This window comes from Carettochelys insculpta, chromosome 1, assembly GCF_033958435.1.
Source record: "Carettochelys insculpta isolate YL-2023 chromosome 1, ASM3395843v1, whole genome shotgun sequence".
In the NCBI taxonomy this organism is placed as follows: domain Eukaryota; kingdom Metazoa; phylum Chordata; order Testudines; family Carettochelyidae; genus Carettochelys; species Carettochelys insculpta.
Window position 1 is genome coordinate 364,728,027 of NC_134137.1, and position 19,714 is coordinate 364,747,740.

The window sequence follows — 19,714 nt, forward strand, 5'->3', positions numbered from 1 at the left end:
TCATAATTGTACAAAAGTCAGAAGGTAAAAGAAACACCATGAAGGAGGAATCACGGTATGGAGGCGAAATGTCGTTGTAACTGTCTGCTGTCACTGAACCAAAGATACCACACTAACCTACCAGCTATAGTAACTTTCAGTGTTTTCTTACTTTTTATTTCTTATTCCAAGTTGTATCTGTGCTCAATAACGTGGATGCTTAAATATTTGGTTATGTGATACAACCAGAAGTTTGTATCTTGGTTTAAATATAATACCTAGGACGTTAGCAGATGCCAATAGAATACCTATGTGAAAGCAAACGATCTCTGATTGTCAGAAGTACCAATCCCCAGGGGTCAAGCCACATCTTATACTCATCATGTTAAAGGAAAATTAAAAAAAATTAAAAAAAAAAAAAAAAAAAAACACCTACCTGGACATGTTGGTTTAGCTACACTGCATTTTAACTGCCATGCTGTAAAGAGAAGTTACTCACTGTAGTAACGATGGTTCTTCGAGATGTGTCCCCGTGGGGTGCTCCACGGTAGGTGTCGGGCTCCCCCCAGCGCTGCAGGTCGGATCTTTTCAGCAGTTTCTGCTGGACCGCGCATGCGCCGGCGCGCGCCGCTCCCTTGCGCGCTCCCGGCCACGTGCGCGATCCGGTCCCCGCCAGTTCCTTAACCAACCGCCTCGGATGCTCCTGAAAAATACTAAACAGAGATCTGAAGCGGGGAGGATGGGCGGGTGGTGGAGCACCTACGGAGACACATCTCGAAGAACCATCGTTACTACGGTGAGTAACTTCTCTTTCTTCCTCGAGTGTCCCCGTGGGTGCTCCACGATAGGTGACTACCCAGCAGTAACCCAAGATAGGAGGTGGGTAATCGGTTTATGTGCAGCTTGTCCCCGAGAGGACCGCTGTCGAGAGATGGGTATCCTCTTGGAATACGCTGTGAAGGGCATAATGCTTGGCGAAGGTGTCATAGGATGACCAGGTCGCCACTCTGCAAATGTCTTTTAGCGCAATGCCCTTGAAAAAGGCTGTTGATGCCGCCACCGCCCTAGTGGAGTGAGCCCTAGGCGGGGCCAGTAAAGAAGTCTAAGTTCGTAGCACATTTTTATGCAGGATACGATGTGCTTCGAGATTCTCTGCGAAGAGAGACCTTCTCCTTTCGATTTGGGAGCGAGAGAGACTAGGAGTCTATCCGTTTTCCGGAAGGACTTAGTCCTGTCTATATAGAAAGCCAGCTCCCTCCTCACGTCCAGGAGGTGTAGGCGCGCCTCTCTGTTGGAGTTATGAGGCTTTGGATAAACGAGGGTAAAACTATAGGTTCGTTAATATGAAACTCTGAAGAAACTTTGGGAACGACACCACCCTGTGGACGGTGTGTGCTGCAGGCTTGTAGACGCTCGCCAGCCAGTGCTGCATGCTGCGCATATGTAATTGGGTGTTCTGTACCACAAATGTTGCTGCTGCCATGTGGCCCAGCAGCTGTAAGCACGTCAGAACCGGCACCGTAGGGCTGAAGGTGATGACTTGCACGAGGGAACCAATGGCGCGAAAGCAGGCATCTGGTAGATAAACCCTTGCTGTGATGGAATTTATACGTGCCCCTATGAACTCTATGTCCTGTGCGGGGTCTATCTTTGATTTTGCCAGATTGATGACCAGGCCCAGCAAAGAGAACATGTCTGCTGTGACGCGTATCATGCGAAGTACCTCCTCCTTCGAGGCCCCTTTCAGTAGGCAGTCGTTTTTTCCAGATATGGGAATATAAACACCCCCGTCTGTGCAGGTAGGCTGACACCACTGCCAAGGTCTTGGTGAAGACTCTGGGGGCCGAGGAGAGGCCGAACAGCAGAACCTTGTACTGAAAATGTTCTTTGCCTACCATAAACCAGAGAAAATGCCTGTGAGCCGGGTGAATAGTTATGTGGAAATAGGCATCTTGTAAGTCGAGGGCTGTGAACCAATCTCCATCGTCCAGTGCCGTTAGTATAGAGGCGACTGTGATCATCCGAAGGCGTTGCTTGTGCAAGTACCAGTTGAGGCCTCGAAGATCTAGGATGGGCCTCCAGCCTCGTGTCTTTTTCTCTGTGAGGAAGTATCCTGAGTAGAACCCTTTCCCTCGGAGTTGCTCCGGCACTCTTTCCACTGCCCCTATAAGCACAAGATGGTCTACCTCCTGCTTGAGTCTCGCTTCGTGGGAGGCGTCCTTTAGGTGGGGTCTGGGTGGAGGTCGTGGTGGTGGGAGCGACTGGAAGGGAATCGCGTAACCCGTGGCTATGATCTCCAGTACCCATTTGTCTGTGGTGATCTTTTGCCACTGGTCGTAGAATGGTCGGAGGCGATGGTGGAATAGTAGCTTCGGATGACATTGTGCGATGGTAGCGATAGTGCAGCCCTCGATCTGTGTGTCAAACTTGTGGCCTTGGGCCCTCCCCAAGGATGCACGGCTCTGTTGAGAACGTCGCCTGGGAGTTCTGTACTGTTGGTGCTGTTGATGTCGCCCTTGCTTGTAGCCCCTGTGGTACTGGGGACGCTGTGGTTGATACTGCAAACAGCTTCTGCATGTCAAAGGGGAGATCAACGATCTTCGCCTGCAGATCCCTTGGGATACCCGATGTCTGGAGCCAGGACTCCCTGCGCATCACCACTGCCGTAGCTGTTGAGCGTGCTGCCGTATCCGCTACGTCTAAGGCGATCTGAACTCCTGTCCTCGAGGCTGTGTAGCCCTCCTGCACGATGGCCTTGAGCACCGGCTTCGTGTCCTCTGGAAGCGAGTCCATGAGGGAAGTCAGCCTGGAGTAGTTGTTGAAATTATGGTTTGCTAGATGCGCTGCGTAATTCGCCATTCTCAAAAGTAGGGTACAGGAGGAGCAGACCTTTCTGCCGAACAACTCTAGTTTCTTGGCATCTTGTCCATTCCCCCTGTCTTGTACTGAGAAGTTTTCGACCTCTGTTGAGACGATTCCACGACCAGAGAATTTGGTTGCGGGTGGCTGAACAGGAACTCCATGCCCTTCATCGGGACAAAGTACTTCTTATCCGCTCTCTTGTTTATAGGCAGAGTGGACGCAGGGGTCTGCCATATTGTGGTGGTGGACTCCATGATTGCTTCATCAGCGGAATAGCTATTTTGGAAGAGGCCGGAGGTCTCAGGTTTTTAAGGAGCTTATGGTGTTTCTCCTGTACCTCTGCTGTTTGGATGCCTTGCGTGAAGGCCACCCTTTTAAACAGCTCTTGGAACTGTTTGAGATCGTCCAGAGGATGGACGTCCCCTGGGGCCGTGGCCTCGTCAGGGGAAGATAGCGAGGAACCGCTAGGGTAAGCCTCTCTGGACCCCTCTGGGTCCTGTTGACGGTGATACATCTTCTCGCTAGATACTTGCGAGGGAAAATCTCAGGGTTCCAGAATCAACTCCCCCTGAGATATCTGCGTTTCCTTCCCCGTCCGCGATTGCCCTTGGGGATATTGAACCGTCTGGGGGGATCTGTCCCTGGGAGTATGCCTATGGTGTCTATGCCCCACGTGATAGGGGCGACCGTGGCAACACAGGCACTGTTCCAGAGATGGAGACCTGGACCACTCTGGAGGCGCATGCCCCCTGCGTCTGGGGGAGCGAGATTGTCTGCGTGACTGAGATAATGGAGAGACTGATTTCTGGCAGTACTCCAGGGGTTCAAAGCCCAGGAAGGGCGATGGTGGTCCGAGCCATGGTGATGCTGGCTGTAGGAACAGGGATGGGGGCTCACGGTATACTGGAGGTGACCCCTGCCGCCTCGTTGGAGTCTGCAGCATAAGTGGAGGACTTAGAGCAAGTAGCCCTGCAGCCCTTTCTGGAGAAGGGCTGCGGTGCCGGGTTTTCTGTGCTGCCTTTCCCCTCCCCTGTGGGGCTGGCTCCACCCCTTTCTGCGTTGGGGATCTCGGCCCCGCTGTCTGCGCCGTGCTCAGCACGCTCCGCTGCGGTGCCACACGGGTGGTGTCCCCCGGTGCCTGCAGGCCGCGTGCCTGCGAGCTCTGCACCGCCAGTTCCCCGGGGGTCAGTGCCACTAGCTGCGGTGCCGCCAGTTCCGCCGCTTGCCTGGCTGCGGTGCGGGGCGGCTGTTTGATTATCGGAGGCTCAGCCTCTGCCACGTGCGTCTCCGCGCCGCCTCCACTCAGCTGTGACTGCGGGTGGGGACTATGCGCTCCACCCGTCCTGCTCGCTGTGGCTGCCGGCAGGGATCGGGTTGGTGAAAGCTTCCTCCGTTTTTGCACTGATGGGGTTAGGGAAGCAGCTTTCCTTTTATGGGCCCCTGTGGGTCCCTCCTGCTGAGGCTGCTCTGGCGCGTCTGGCTGGAGGGCCTTGTCAAAGAGCAGTATTTTCAGCCGCATCTCTCTGTCCTTCCTTGCTCTGGCTGTGAGCTTTGCGCAGAAGGAGCATTTCTGGGTGACATGAGATTCCCCGAAGCACCTAATGCACTGACTGTGCCCATCGGAGGCCAGCATCTCTTCGCAGCATGACTCACACTTTTTGAATCCTGAAGAGGACACTGTGGTGAGTCTGAGTTGTTAATAGGGTACTTAGCACCTTCTCTGTGCCTGTTCCCCTCTCGGACTCAGCCTGCCGCAGCAGGAGGCCTAATGGCCTTACGTCCCCAGGCCTCCGCTGCTCCACTTGCTACTAAGGCTGTAAAACTTTACTTTTTACTCTTTTCTTTTTTTTTTTTTTTGAAAACAATAACAAGCTAACTTAAGCTAAAGACTGAAAAAGAAGCTCTAAACGCTTTAAAAACATTAAATATGCTAACTCTGGCCGTAGCTTGAGCAGATTCCGTCTGCAGCCGATGGCGGTTAAAGAGGAACTGGCGGGGACCAGATCACGCATGTGGCCGGGAGTGTGCAAGGGAGCGGCGCGCGCCAGCGCATGCGTGGTCCGGCAGAAACTGCTGAAAAGATCCGACCTGCGGCGCCGGGGCAAGCCCGACACCTATCGTGGAGCACCCACGGGGACACTCGAGGAAGAATGACTTACCTTTTGAGGGTTATTCAGTAAAAAAGAAATTTGAAAATGTTGAGAGAGTGAGGGGGTAAAAAAAACTATATTATGATAAAGACTGGCACTGGATTCCTAAAAAGAAGAAAGTGAACACTATAGTAGCCACTTTTAGAATTTGCAAGATTTCTAGAAAATCTCGCTACACTTTCTTGCAAAGATGTGAATTCCAGGTCTGTGCAAATACTTTGTCAGATAAAGGAGCGCTGTGGCATAGAATTTGTTAGCGAACTGACTTTTACGTCCCCTCTATGTAGGTTGCACTAACTTTGTAAAGTGACCAGGAAGTCACAGCATAATGAGTTTCCTAAGGCCTGGACAAAAAATATTATGTGTAGTAGAATGAATAGTGTAAGACCCATGCGAAGAGAAGGTTAATACTTACCTGAAAGACATTAATTATTTTTCTACATGTGTTGAAATTATACTTACAGATTCATAGAACTGTAGGCTGGAAGGGACTTCAGAGCTGCATCTACACGTGCACGCTACTTCGAAGTAGCGGCAGTAACTTCGAAATAGCGCCCGTCACGTCTACACGTGTTGGGCGCTATTTCGAAGTTGAAATCGACGTTAGGCGGCGAGACGTCGAAGTCGCTAACCCCATGAGGGGATGGGAATAGCGCCCTACTTCGACGTTCAACATCGAAGTAGGGACGTGTAGACGATCCGCGTCCCGCAACATCGAAATAGCGGGGTCCTCCATGGCGGCCATCAGCTGGGGGGTTGAGAGATACTCTCTCTCCAGCCCTTGCGGGGCTCTGTGGTCACCGTGGGCAGCAGCCCTTAGCCCAGGGCTTCTGGCTGCTGCTGCTGCAGCTGGGGGTCCGTGCTGCATATACAGGGTCTGCAACTAGTTGTTGGCTCTGTGTATCTTGCACTGTTTAATGAAAGTGTGTCTGGGAGGGGCCCTTTAAGGGAGCGACTTGCTGTTGAGTCCGCCCCGTGACCCTGTCTGCAGCTGTGCCTGGCTCCCTTATTTCGATGTGTGCTACTTTGGCGTGTAGACGTTCCCTCGCTGCGCCTATTTCGATGTTGGGCTGAGCAACGTCGAAGTTGAACATCGATGTTGCCAGCCCTGGAGGACGTGTAGACGTTATTCATCGAAATAGCCTATTTCGATGTCGCAACATCGAAATAATCTATTTCGATGTTGGGTGCACGTGTAGACGTAGCCCTCGAGGTCATTTAATCTAGCCCCCTGCACTCAGGCAGGACCAAGAAAACCTAGACCTTCCCTGTCATGTGTGTCTAACCTGTTCTTCAAAACTGTCAACAACAGAGATTCCACAACCTGCCTTGGAAACCTGTTCCAGAGCATAGCTATCCTTATCCTTACAGGATGTGAGTCAGAGATGCCAAAGCTAAGAAGCTTTCAACCATCAAAATTCATTCAGAAGTTTACCAAAGTTAAACAGGAGACCTAGCACAAAGAAAAGCAAATGAACGCAAATATTGGACAATATCACCTGTTCTCACTGAATGGAGCAGTGGCTAAGATCCTGTAAATCTGAGACTGACTGAAGTACTCAGCAGAGGACAAACAGGAAAAAAAACAATGGCATATCCAGCTGGTTCCAAACACGGTTTCGTTGCCATGTGATCCTAGCAGCAATGCCCCAGAAGGGAGATAATCCCCTGGAGAAGAGTCTTAAATGTATTAAACTGCTGCCTGTAGAGCACTGTTTCTTAAAAACTGTTCCGCAGACAACTTGTAAGCATGCCACAGTGGTGCGGCAACTAGCAACAATGTGCAGCACATCTATATATTTTTTGTTATTAAAACCAGATACAACATTACTTCTTCATTGCTATGCTACCTGATTAAATAACTTCATTTTGGTTTTGCTGTATATGTTGCTGTTTGAGTTTTTTCACTCTGACAACAATTTTTTTTGAAGAAAATTTTCATAGCTGTTCTGCCTTAAAAACGTTGGTAGCGTTCTGTGGTCTCGAAAAGTTTATGAAACACTGCTGTAGAGAAGCATGAGCTATGGCTGAGTAGGTGGTGCTGTGACAGACTCATATCATCTCCAGCTCAGTGCAGAAGGGAACGTGTACTACACACACACCTTTGTGTTACACATAGTAAGAGACAGTCTCCAGCCTACAGCCTAAATAAGCAGCACAAGGGTGGGAAGGGACACAAAAGCAATGAGCAGGGAAGTGACTTATTCAAGGTTGCATAAGAGGCCAGTGGCAGAGCTAGGAATAAACACCCATCTCCTGAATCCCAGTCCAGCACACTACCTAGGAGCCCAAATTGCCTCTCTAACTAGTAACTAACCAGTGCCAATGATTTACGCCAATGCAGTGACATTAAACACAGAAATAATATGCATTACTAATAAAGCTCTGTGAATTGAAAAGGGCAAACATACTGCATTCTTTTCCTTTCATGGGGTCAGGTAATCCAGAGCACTCCACCGATGGATTGGGAACTGCCACTCTCCACCTGGATCCACTGCTATCGCATTCTGTGTATTCATAGTGGTACTCTGTCTGCAAATAATTATAAAGAGGCTCAGTTTCAACATAACATTTGCTCCTCCACTTAAGTAGGATCATTAATCAAGACTGATATTTAGTCACCTCTTTTATAATCAAAAACATATCATGCATCATTCCCAGATATCATTTATTATTCCATTTTGCATGCACAGGTGTACTAGGTTATGTACAGAGCAAACAAGATACTGACTAGGATGTAAATATTACAAGCCCCCATGAAACTTAGTGACTTATGCTCCTAACCCATTAGGTACTTTTGAAGTTCTTTTTAAACTCTCATTGACACATGACCCCGAGGGCTAGATTTCTAGAAGTCCACTCATTGACAGATGAAAGAGAGATGTTATGATCTGGTCATCAGTATCAAAAGGGGAGCAGTTGACTACTGAGCACTTTTGAAAATCTGGCCTTTGCATAGGTGCCTAAATGAGAGAAGCTAATCTCTATAAAATCAGGCCTGAGGCATCTCAACCTTGTGGGTGCTTGAAAATCTGACCCCTAAGCCTTTTGAAAACCTGGCTCAATGAAAACACAATAGGATCAGGAAAGACCAGGGCGACAGTAATAGGATCACAGAATCATTCTGTTTTGGTGTAGGCTCATCTTGAAGGCTCACTTAACAGACAGATTTATTTTTGATGGTTATTTTGTTTTAACTCATTTTGTGGGATCTGATCAATGACAGTGAATCAGATGGCATAGGAGAGGTACATGCAGAAGGAATGACAGTTAGTTCCCACAAATTCCAGCCCACACCACCCCTTTACAATCCACGCTGACTTAAAGATGATTTCTCCAGGCACACTTGAATGGCCTGGTGGGTTGCTCAACACCACTGCTTTCCATGATTCTCCACCGCACTGACTTTCCAGTGGGTGCAGGTGAAGAGAGAAGGGATTGAGTGACTTGTGGTTGCCAGGCTCTCAGGGCAGATCTGTGTTGGCATCGATGTAGATAAAATCAGCCCCCAGACAGACAATTATTACACATCCAGAGACAGAGGGAGAGAAAATTGCAATTATCCTTCCTGGTTACTTAAAGAAAAACGAGCAACAATTAAGTTTAGTAACTTTGCTTCTGCTACAGGGAATCTCCTGAAATCTTTGGATAATAGCCCAATTCTATGTAATATTATTGAAAAGTTTTGTGTTTTACACAAAGATGAACGTAATAGTCTGATTTGCTTTAGCATAAATTTCTTTAAGATTAAATGAGAGTTTTTGAGCAAAGCATCAACAATTCATTTGAAACTATGGATTCAGGAAAATATTTGTCTTCTAAATGATACAGTAATGGAGAAAAGGGGACTATCTCCTGAGCTGCAAGAAACATTGGCTTATTGCAATCTCAGGACTATGAATATATTCAATTTCCATTTCTCCCCTTCTCATCATATAATATTCAAGAAAATACGCCAGTCTTTAATCACCTCCTTATTGAAATCTTCCTGTAGAGCAACCAGAATTTATAAATAACTAAAAGGTAATGGACTGAAACCGTCCGATGGCTTATATCAGACATGGAAAATTCACTGACAGTCTCTGTTAGATACCTAAGACTGGAATAAGCAATGTTAGAGAACATTTCCACTCTATAATTGTGTATCACATCTTCTGCTCTCATTTTTTGCTTCACATTAGGTGAGTAAAATTATACAGAGCAGTGCAATGCCAACCACCATGTTGGTCTTGTAATATTTATCTTTGTATAATTGAGTCATACTGTTTGAATGTTGCCCACCTTTAGAAAATGGCAAAAGTAATTTCTCTAGCCAATAAAATGTATTTAAAAAGTCATAGAAAGTTGATATTCTGTGTTCATTCTGAAGGCCAGTGGAAAGACACTGGCTACCTGGGATCAATGAGCTAAACCCTGATCCCTCCCACAAAGACCCTTGTGGAAGGGGACAAGAGAAATGCCCCATTAACTTTCCTGCAAAAGCTTCCTAAAATTGGTGGAGACAATGCGTTTCTCTCACCCTTGCCTGCCCCGCCCCACGTAGAACCAAACTAATGGAGGACTTACTGAGAAATACAAAACCCAGTTTCCTAAAACATCCTCCCTCTAGTGCATCTATCATAGAATTCATCAGTTTTCAAGTGAAAGGCTGTTTTTTTTTGTAAGCTCTGCAAGTACATTCTTGTGTTTGAAAATTAATTTTGAGTGCCTTCAGGCTCATACATTAATCACCTCTAAAAATTTTACATATACAATCATAAATATATATGTGCATGTACACACACACACACACATCAAGCAATGGGCTTAAATAATTGCAGCATGGGAGGTTCAGATTGGATATTAGCAAAAACATCATAACTGTCAGGGTTGTTAAGCACCTGAATAAACTGCCTGGGGAGGTCGTGGAATTTCACCATTTAAGAGCAGGTTAGACAGACGTCTATCAGGGATGGTCTAGACCTGAAGTGAGCAAAATTTTTATGTTGGGCCCGTCTTTTTGTCCATGCAATCAGCAGGGGAACCCCCAACCTGTCTAATGTAAGCCAAACCAACAGAAATTTTGGTTATGTTCATATGAAAAGAAAACTTTTTGGCACATGTACAGAAATAGGTATGTAAAATGTAAAAACTTTATTCATTGGTATAAACACACACAGACACAAACACAGTAATGTATTTCAACATTCTAAATGAAATGGATGAGCCCGAGACCCAGCAACTGATTGTGCTGGACCCCCTTATGGAATTTCATACTCCCTCCTGATGGGGCCCGCTCCCCACTTTGGACACCCCGATCTATATGGTGCTTGGTCCTGCTGTGTGTGCAGAAGATTGGACTTGAAGATCTCTTGAAGTCTCTTACAGTATTCTATGATTATATGATATACAGTCATTCTGGCTCACATACTAATCACCAAAAAAATCTGCAACTAAAATTCTGCCCTCAGAAACAACTGTGCAGCCCTACAGTCTCCTATGTCTCTCCTCCTGTGTGCTTTAGAACTAACTTTCGAGGACGCAATCAATAAAGGTATAAGAAACATCGTTTTAAAACTTCATCTGAATGTGACATATTTGGGCAATAGAACTCACCCATTACTGATTTAATAGATTCAGTTATTATTATCTGAATAGTCATAGCACTTAGCCACCCCACTCATGAACCTATTACGCTAGGTGCTGGCCAAACACCACAAAAGGACAGACCCTGCCCCAAAGAGCTGACAGTCTATAAGTAAGAGACAAGAGACAACAAATTGAGACAGACCAACAAAGGTGAACAAAGAATCAATGAAGCAACCTTGGCCAGCAGGACAGGCTGTAATCTCTACACGCTAGCAGACTAACCGCTGCCAAATTCACAGATTCCAAGGCCAGATCATCTAGTCTGACCTTCCATGTAACACAAGCCCTAGGACTTCCCCTAAACTATTCCTAGAGCAGATCTTGTACAAAAACATCCACATTTGATATGAAAATTGTCAGTGATGGAGAATCCATCATGACCCCTTGCTAAATTTTTCCAATGGTTGATTATTCTCTCCTTTAAAAACCTATGTCTTATTTTCTGTCTCAATTTGCAGACTATAATCACGTTACCCCTGAAACTTCTCTTGGTTAAGATAAATAGACTGGGCTACTTCAGTCTACCATTAAGGTATGTGAAAGACAAAAGACAAATGTTCTAATCTTTTAATCATTCTCTTAGCTCTCCCCCAAGCCCTCTCCAATATTTCACCAGTCCTCTTGAACTTGGGGCACTGGAACTGGACACTGTATTCCAACGGGCTTAAATAATTACAGCATGGGAGGTTTAGGCTGGATATAAAGAAGAACTTCCTAACCGTCATACCAGTTCAACATATACAGGAGAAATAGCCCCTCTACTCAGACCTTTCAGATTCCTCTGTTTATGCAGTCAGTGCTGCATTAGCTCTTGTGATCAGTGCATCACACTGGGAGCACAAGGATAATTTTTAGGCACAGTGTTGTTGCCCCACTCATGTGTATAACTTACGGATTCTAGCTGATGTTATAAAGACGTTATTGTGAAACGACTATCACAAATAGAACGCCTCCATATGAATGTGGAATCCACACTTGCTGGGGGAAGCTACAACACCATGGGGTGAATGGAGAGTCACTAACCCAACTGTGCTGTGACTGAACAGCCAGAATACTAAATAGGTTAAGGGTGGAAACCAGTTTGACCAAGTTTCTCCTCAGGAGCTATGCAAGTAGAGCGTGGGAATTCACCAGCAGTAGAGCAGAGAAGGCAGGTGTTGGTACTGGGACATGTAAACGCAAGGAACTCTCAGACATGCACAGGAAGCCTTGGGAAGGAGAGAGGGAGAGATGAGCATGTTATCAGAGCAAGCATCCTCCAGTTAACTGCAGCATCAGCCATGGACAGAGAAAGCTGGCTGACCTAAAGTTGCACCATGATACTGAAGGGAAACCATGTGCTACAGGGGAAGGATTCTGGGCAGACCAAAGAGCTCTGCCCAACCCCAAGGAACAGTTCAGAGTCATAAGGAAGTTGAGGCCTGCAATGCATAGAGGTGGGTTCATTATTTTCTCTAGCTGTATATACTTCTCCAGCCATAAAGAGCAATGGCGTTTTAGAATCTTATGCCAAGACTGCCGGCCTGCCACATTTTCTGCCAGGTGCCCCAGATGAGGCAAACTGTATATGCAGAGTATCCACCCGCTTATAGTTCTGGGAAAGCACGTGCTTCATCAGTAGGCGCTAGGCAACCAGTCTGGGGGGTCCCAGCTCCCAGGTAAGGGTCCTAGACTGAGAATCCAGGCCCAGAAATTGAGCTTATCGCCTTAATTGGGATAGTGCATGCTCAAGAGGTATAAAGACCACACAGAGCTTAGTGAGATCAGCTCCAAATTCAACAGCCCGGGGAGCACCCAGCTAGCCAAAGAACTCTATGGGGACAGTGCATGTGTGTGCAAAATAACGAACCACTCTCTTCAAAAGCACTATGTCTATGGACTCTCACCTAGTATGTCCTTCTTGTGCAGTTTACAGCTGGATATTACCGTGCCTCACATTCACTTGTTTGCTTTTACAGCATGTTACATTTATAGTCTTTACATTTGGCCATGTGCCTATTTCTATTTTACTCCATAGTCTGACACCTTGTTACTTTTCTGGGATTAACCTCCAGGACCTGAACTGGTCCCTCCTCCAGTTCATCCATCACTTCCTTCCCATCTTTTCATTGCGCAACAAGTGGTGTGTCTGGCTTGAATTTCAGGTATTAAAATTGTGTTTCGTTATGAAAATTTCTCCCAGCATCCACTGAAATCTCACTGTAGGGATATAAAAAAATTGATCCTAAATGGAAGACTGATTCTGGTTGGTTTCTTGGAAAAGCACCAACGTACAAGGTTTGCAGCATTAGATCTCAAATGACAGATTAATAGCAGCTATAGAAGCACAGCCAAAAAATTCACTTACTCGCTCCCCAGGGTTCATTTCATTTCAATCCACACGGAATTTTACCTTGTTCTCAACTGAGAGTTAGTTGTGTCATATCTGTATGTTACAAGGCAATGTATTTAAAGATATGATAAGAACCTTTAGGACAATCATATGCCTCCTTTGATGGACGCTCTGCAGTAGCAAAAAGAAATCCCCATGATGGTGGTGGTGCTAAGGCACAGCACTAATGGGGAATAAAACGCTGCCCGGTGAATGTGTGGGGGAGTATGTCAAAGCAGCAGAGCCTTGTGGAGCAATTTGTACAGCATGCTCAGTTCTGAAATCTAAGGCTCAGCATCGGACTGGATCTGATCTTCCAGGTTGTGATGCACCCCCTTTAATAAGGCTGAGTATTAACAGCGTGATGTCCTGAAGCTTACTTGGGCAAGAGGAAGAGCAAAGAATTAGAACAGGTGGCTCAATTTGCTGTGAGTCAGCTCCAGAATCTGCTGTTGCACTCCCTGGTGGTGAAGTGGCAGCATGGACAATAGCCTTACAGGGCACTCAGCACCTATGGAGTAAAATAGAAATAGGCAGATGGCCAAGTGTAAAGACGATAAATGGGAAAAGCTTTAAAAGTAAATAGGTGAAGGTGAAACACTGTAATAACTAGTTATAAATGGCAAAGGAAGGCCGGATTAGGTAAGATTCCCACCTGTTGGGCCTTTTCAGACAATTAGCCAAACCAGAGCCCTTCTTGTGGCTCTGGTGTATTCACTCATTCTGGAAAGGGTAAATCACTTATTTAGCTGCCCTGGGTCCCTGTCAGAGTCCTGGTCAGTTTCCTCCACTATTCAGGAGGTCCCACCCCTTCTCCAAAGGCTGGGATGTACTTCAGACAATCCCTCTGCCCCTCTCCTTAAAACAGGCGCCTCCTCGCTCTCCTCAGGCATTATAGCTTAGGCTGCATGTAGAGCCTGATGCAGGTTCTCCCTCAGCTGGCCCTTTTCCCAGTCAGTCCCTCCTGTCAGGCTTCAGAAGACAGAGCCCAGAGCAGTCCTGATGCTGTCTTCTTCCTGCTAACGCAGGGCCTTGCAGGAGCCTTCTCCCTCTCTATAGCATCTGTAGCCATCTGCCCTGATGTGAAGGAGGGAGCCATGTTGGTTCCTTCTCTCAGGTCATTCCACACTGTCTGGGTGAGAAGTGAGCCCTACCCCACCCTCACTGCAATTCTCCAGGTCCTAGGCCCCTAAAGATACAGCAGCAAGATTCTTTCTATATGCTCGTTCTTCCGAGGACCCTTTTCCCCTCTCCCCACACTTCAGGTTTTGTGAATCAGAACCCCCCACCAAAGGAAAAAAAAAAAAGAAAAGAAAAAAAGCCATGCCATGTTCCAGAGGGGACGGACCAGTAGACTTTAAGAGACAGACCACAGCTAATCAATGTGCACAATGCAACCCTAATCCCTGCTGCACTGGGAGGCCCACAGCTAGACAGTGCTACCCAATAAGTGCTCTGTTCAGGATGTGGGGCATGGTGAGCAGAATCAGAGGGTGCAGTGATTCAGTATGTCCCTTGTAGGCACAACCTAGTAGCCCAAGACTGCACAAGTGGCCAGTTTGCTGGAACACCCAGGGAAGGCAGTAAGAATACCAGATCATATGACCGGCCATGTTGGGTCAGTCCAACGGTCCAGCTAGCCAAGACTCATGTATTGCAATACGAGCCTCAGACGGAATGAAGAGAACAAGGCAACGCACTGATTGACACATCGGCTGTTGTCCAGTCCCAGCTTCTGGCAATCTGAAATGTAGGGAGAACAAGAGCATGGAGTTGCATCTCTGACCACAGGCACTTACTGATCTATCCACAAACTTCCCTAATTAATTTCTTGAACTTGATTTCATTCATTTAGTTAATTTCTTGAACCCATTCATAATTTTGGCCATCACAGCATCCATCCCCAGGCAATAAGCTCTTCTGAGTGACTGTGCACTGTGTGAAGAAGTACTTCCTTATGTTTCCTTCCAGGCTGCTAGTTTCATGAGTGTCCCTGGTCTGTGGGATAATGTAAATAATATTTCCCTATTTGCCTTCTCCTCACCATTCATGATCTTATAGACCTCTCTCAGAATCCCCCTCAGTCATTTCTGTCCAAGATGACCAGTCTGGCTTTTTAATCTCTCTTCATGTGAAGGTTGAAGAGCTACAAGAATGATTAGAGATCTAGCAAACATGAGTTATGCGGGAAGACCAAGAATTTGGCTTGTTTAGTTTTGAAAAGACAGAGGAGACATGATAGCAATTTTCAAGTACTTACAAGAGGGTGACAAAGAGGAGGGAGAAAAATTGTTCTCCTTGGTCTCTAAAGATAGGATAAGAAGTGATGGGCTTAAACTGAAGCAAGGAAGGTTTAGGTTGTATATTAGGAAAAATTTCCTGTCAGGGTGGTTAAACACTGGAATAAATTGTCTAAAGTGGTTGTGGAATCTCCAACACTGGAGATATTTAAGAGCAAGTTAGACAAGCATCTTTCAGGGATCGTCTAGATGGTACTTGGTCCTCCTCTGAGGGCAGGTGACCAGACTTGACCTCTCAAGGTCCCTTCCAATTCTAGTGTTCCATGATTCTACACCTCTGATCAATTGTGTTTCCCTTCTCTATACTTTTTCCAGTTCCACTGTATCTTTATTCAGACAGAGCGACCTGAACTGCTGCACACAGTACTCGAGGTGCAAGCATACAATGGATTTATATAGTGCCAGTATATTTTCTATCTCATTATCTATCCCTTTCTTCATAGTTCCTAACATTCCCTTATCTTTTTTGGCTGCCACTGTGCTGATGTTTTCAGAGAACTATCCACAATTACTCTAAGATCTCTCTCTCGAGTGGAAACAGCTAATTGAGATCTCATCATTTTGCATGGCTAGACAGAATTCTATTTTCCACTGAGTATTATTTTGTATTTATCCACGTTGAATAGCATCTGCCATTTTGTCACCCAGTTTTGCGGGATCCCTTTATGGCTCTTCAGAGTCTCTTCTGGCTTAACTATCGTGAATAATTTTGTAAGTGTAAACTTCACCATCACACCCAATTGACCCATTTTTTCCTGATCATTTATCACAGGGATGGGCAAAAATTTTTGATAGGGAAGCCACCAAAGAATTTGAAAAGTAGTTAAGGGACACAATTTTCCATGATATTAATGGAGAAGGTGAAGGGTCTGGGATGGAGGTTGGATGCAGAAGGGAGCTTGGCGTAAAGGACTGGGGTGCAGAGGTTTGGGCTGTGACCTTGGGCAGTAGTAGGTTGTGACGTGGGGCAGGGGACTGGGATGCAGGATCTGGAAGGCAGTATGGGTGTAGGAGTAGGGGAAGAGGATCAGTGTTATGTAGGGGGTGGAGGAGGATCTGGGGTACCAGAGGCAGGCTCTGATCGGGAGACTCACCTGCATGACTCCCGGCCAGTAACCCTGCTGATTTCGTGGGCAGGTTCTCTGCCTGCCCAGCTAAGGCAAGGCCCATGTGCTTCTGTGAATAGCTAGGAGCCTGAGGGAAAAAGGAGTGCGGCAAAGAGGAAGCTCCCATTGGTTTCTGGCCAATGGGATTGTGAAGCTTCTCTGCTCTCTCCTCCAGCTCGCAGCTACTGAAAAATACACAGGGCCTTCAGCAGCTTTTCTGAGTGGCGCGCAGGGGTCAGGATATACAGGGAGCCTGCCTGAGGCAGCTTAGCAGACTGAATCTGGCCTACAGGCCATGTTTTTCCTAGCCCTGATTTATGAATCTGTTGAGCCATTCCTACCCCCAACCCCCACCAGTGGATTCCCTCTAGGGTACAGTTTCACACACTACAATAAAGAAAGCCAAGAAAATATTCATGGTTCACAAACTTTTCTCACAGTGAGATCAACCAAGAATCCCTTTCCCTGCAGCTGGGATCTAGCCAGGATCCCAATCCCATTTAACAATGTGAGGACAGCTGGAAGGTCATAACCCCTTGACAGCACTAGGGCAAACGACCAAAGAGCCCTGTAAGTTGCGTGGCCATGCAGCAAACTACTTAGCACTGCTCAGGGAACCCTCTTGGCCTGGACCTGTCGCAGCTGGAGGAAGGACCAGCCCAACCCCCAACCTGCTGCAGCTGGAGAAGGGTCGCCGCTCCCCTGGTTTTGATCAGGCCCTGGCCAGGACCTGCTGCAGCTGAGTGGAGAGCCCCTCCCTCCCACCAGTCCCTGGCCCACATCTGCCATGGCCCAGGGTAGGGACACCTCTCCCAGCCCCATCTCAGAGCATGCACCCATAGCCAGAGCCCTCACACCCCTGCACTCCAACCCTCTGCCCCAACCCTGAGCCCTCTCCAATACTCCAAACCCCACTGCCCCACCATGTGAATTGCGTTATCTGCACCAATATAGAGGTAATGTGTCACTCCATACTGGTGCGCGTAAAATTTATTCTGCACCTATGTGGAAAAATTAGAGGGAACACTAATTATGAGCCTCGAATTGAAAAAACTTGATCTACCCAGACAGAGTGAATCAAGTCCAGAAGCCATCAACCTTACCAAATCTACAGGGATGTACAATGAAAGGGGCCTCTACACTATTCTCAGCAGGCTGCTTTGCTCATGTTACCTTCTGACCACACAGGGCAAGGGAGTTGCCATGGCACTTGCTCCACCGTTACTGTAACAAAAGACCCAAGAAAGTTCCTTTCCTCCTTTTGCAGTGTGCCTGAATTTGTTACCAGTTCCAGAAGTTCTGTGGCTGAGCTTAGCCCAGTTATGTGCACCCAATGCTATTAAAAGCTACTGTTTGCCAAAAGGGGCATCTATAATCTTCAGAGTCCCATGAGCTCTCTATATTTACACAGGCAATAGGGATTAGCCATGCACTGGAAAAGCCTCTTTGAGGAAAGGCAAAGTCAAACAGGATTAGTAGAGACTAGACTAGTCAAACACTCGGGGGATCCCTCCAGACTCACCACACTGAAAGGGAGAAAAAAATTCCACTCCTTTTGTGCACAAGGGGATGGGATGTCACGGAGAAGGGGAAGCGATTCCTTGGGTTGCCCCTAGCCACCATTGCCCCCCAGCTCCGGATTGTTCCCTGCAGTGCATTGTGTTAGTGCTCTGAGCAGTGTCATTTTAATGAAGCCAGGGATGAGGTTCCAACACTTCCCAACAGGAGACTCTTCCACCTGTTTCTGAACTTCTAGTGCACGGCAACAGGGTCCATACTGCCAGTTAGCGTGTGGAAGGCTGGTGCACTGTGGACTAAATCCTCATGTGGAATAGTTCTTGGGCACTGTGACAGGGTCAGGCCAGAGAGCTAGCTTAGAAGGGAAGAGATGCAACACCAAACCAGCAGAAACAGCTTCGCTAATAAGCAGAGGGATACTTCATGGCAGCAAGGAGAAGCTGACCTGGGGACACAGCTGAGGAGGGGCTGCTGTCAATTAATTAGGGCCACCTGAGCTCATTTGAGCCTGTCAGACTGTTTAAAAAGCCTCCGCTGCTGGAAAAAAGGGAGGAAAGCAGAAGAAGTTGGAGTGAGGAACAGAGAAGGTGAGAGTGAGTTAGAGAGCTGAGAAGAACACCAGCATTGCCAGAGACAGCAGGGGACGTGAAGAGTTCTCACAGGGGCCATTTCTACACAGGCCACTTTCTCCCAAAATATGCTAATGAGGCATGGATGCAAATTTCCCGCGCCTCATTAGCATACGGTCATGTGATTTGGAGTCCGGAAGACCGTTCTTCCGGACTCCAAAACACCATTTAGAAGCGCAAAAATTTTCGGGAAGAAGGGGCGTCCAGAAGAAGGACTTCCTTCCAGAAGCTCCCCTGGGGCCGTGCTTCTAAATGGCGTTTTGGAGTCTGGAAGAACGGTCTTCTGGACTCCAAATCACGTGACCGTACGCTAATGAGGCATGGGGAATTTGCATCCACACCTTATTAGCATATTTTGGGCCGTGTATTACCATGTCACTTTCAGAGAAAGTGGCCTGTGTAGAAACAGCCAGGGAGACTGGGTCTACACTAGTGAGTTCTTTCAAAAGAAGAGGGCTCTTTCGAGAGCCCATGGAGCATCTACGCAGAAAGAGTGTTCTTTCAAAAGTAAATTGAACGGATATGGTGCTCCTTTCAAAATCACTCTTCCGTTCCCATTTCAGGAGGAGCGCCCCCCCTTTTGAAAGAAAGTGTGTGTAGATGCTCTGGAGGTCCCCTCTTTCAGAAGAATTGCCTTCATGTTTGATGCCTGGCCCCTTCTTTCGAAAGAGCAGAGGCTGTGTGGATGCTCTCTGTCAGAAGACTGGATCACTCTTGACCTGCTTTTGTGTGCGTGGATGCACTCTTTCAAAAGAAGTTCTTTCAAAAGAGATCTTCTGGAAAAGCTTCTTTCAAAAGATTTCTGTATTGTAGATGTCGGCTGGAGTGTTTGGGCTCCCCTGCCCAGGTAACCTCAGGGCTCAGTCACAGGCTGGGAAGGACTGGTTACTTTGCCAAATGAGACCAGGCAGATACCTACCCACTGCCCTTTGAGTCAAGGAACCGACGCCCAAACCCAGCAGGAGCAAGCAGGCCCCATACCGTCAGACTCTGGACAGAACAGAGGTCTGGGGCACAGGAGTGATACTGACCCTGACACAACACCTTAAAAAAATATCACTGAAGTCAATGGAATTACTTGAATGAGTAAGTTCTACTCAGTTGAAGGCTCAGCTGCCTCCTTGGTAATTTCTGTCTCTCCATCCCCTCCCCTCCTGCTGCACTTCTCTGA

General features: G+C 47.1%; 1 protein-coding gene across 3 annotated transcripts in view; it reads right to left on the reverse strand.

Moving 5' to 3' along the window:
• Positions 1-19,714, reverse strand: part of ELAPOR2 (endosome-lysosome associated apoptosis and autophagy regulator family member 2) — a 222,002-nt gene that overhangs the window by 79,096 nt on the left and 123,192 nt on the right. For 2 of the 3 annotated variants that reach the window (XM_075017528.1, XM_075017509.1), the window contains exon 2: positions 7,403-7,523. In XM_075017528.1, the coding sequence (XP_074873629.1) occupies positions 7,403-7,421 (19 nt within the window). In that variant the 5' untranslated portion in view covers positions 7,422-7,523. Of the gene's footprint in view, positions 1-7,402; positions 7,524-14,690; positions 14,730-19,714 lie in introns of those variants that run through there. The other variant, XM_075017519.1, reaches the window with a different exon arrangement.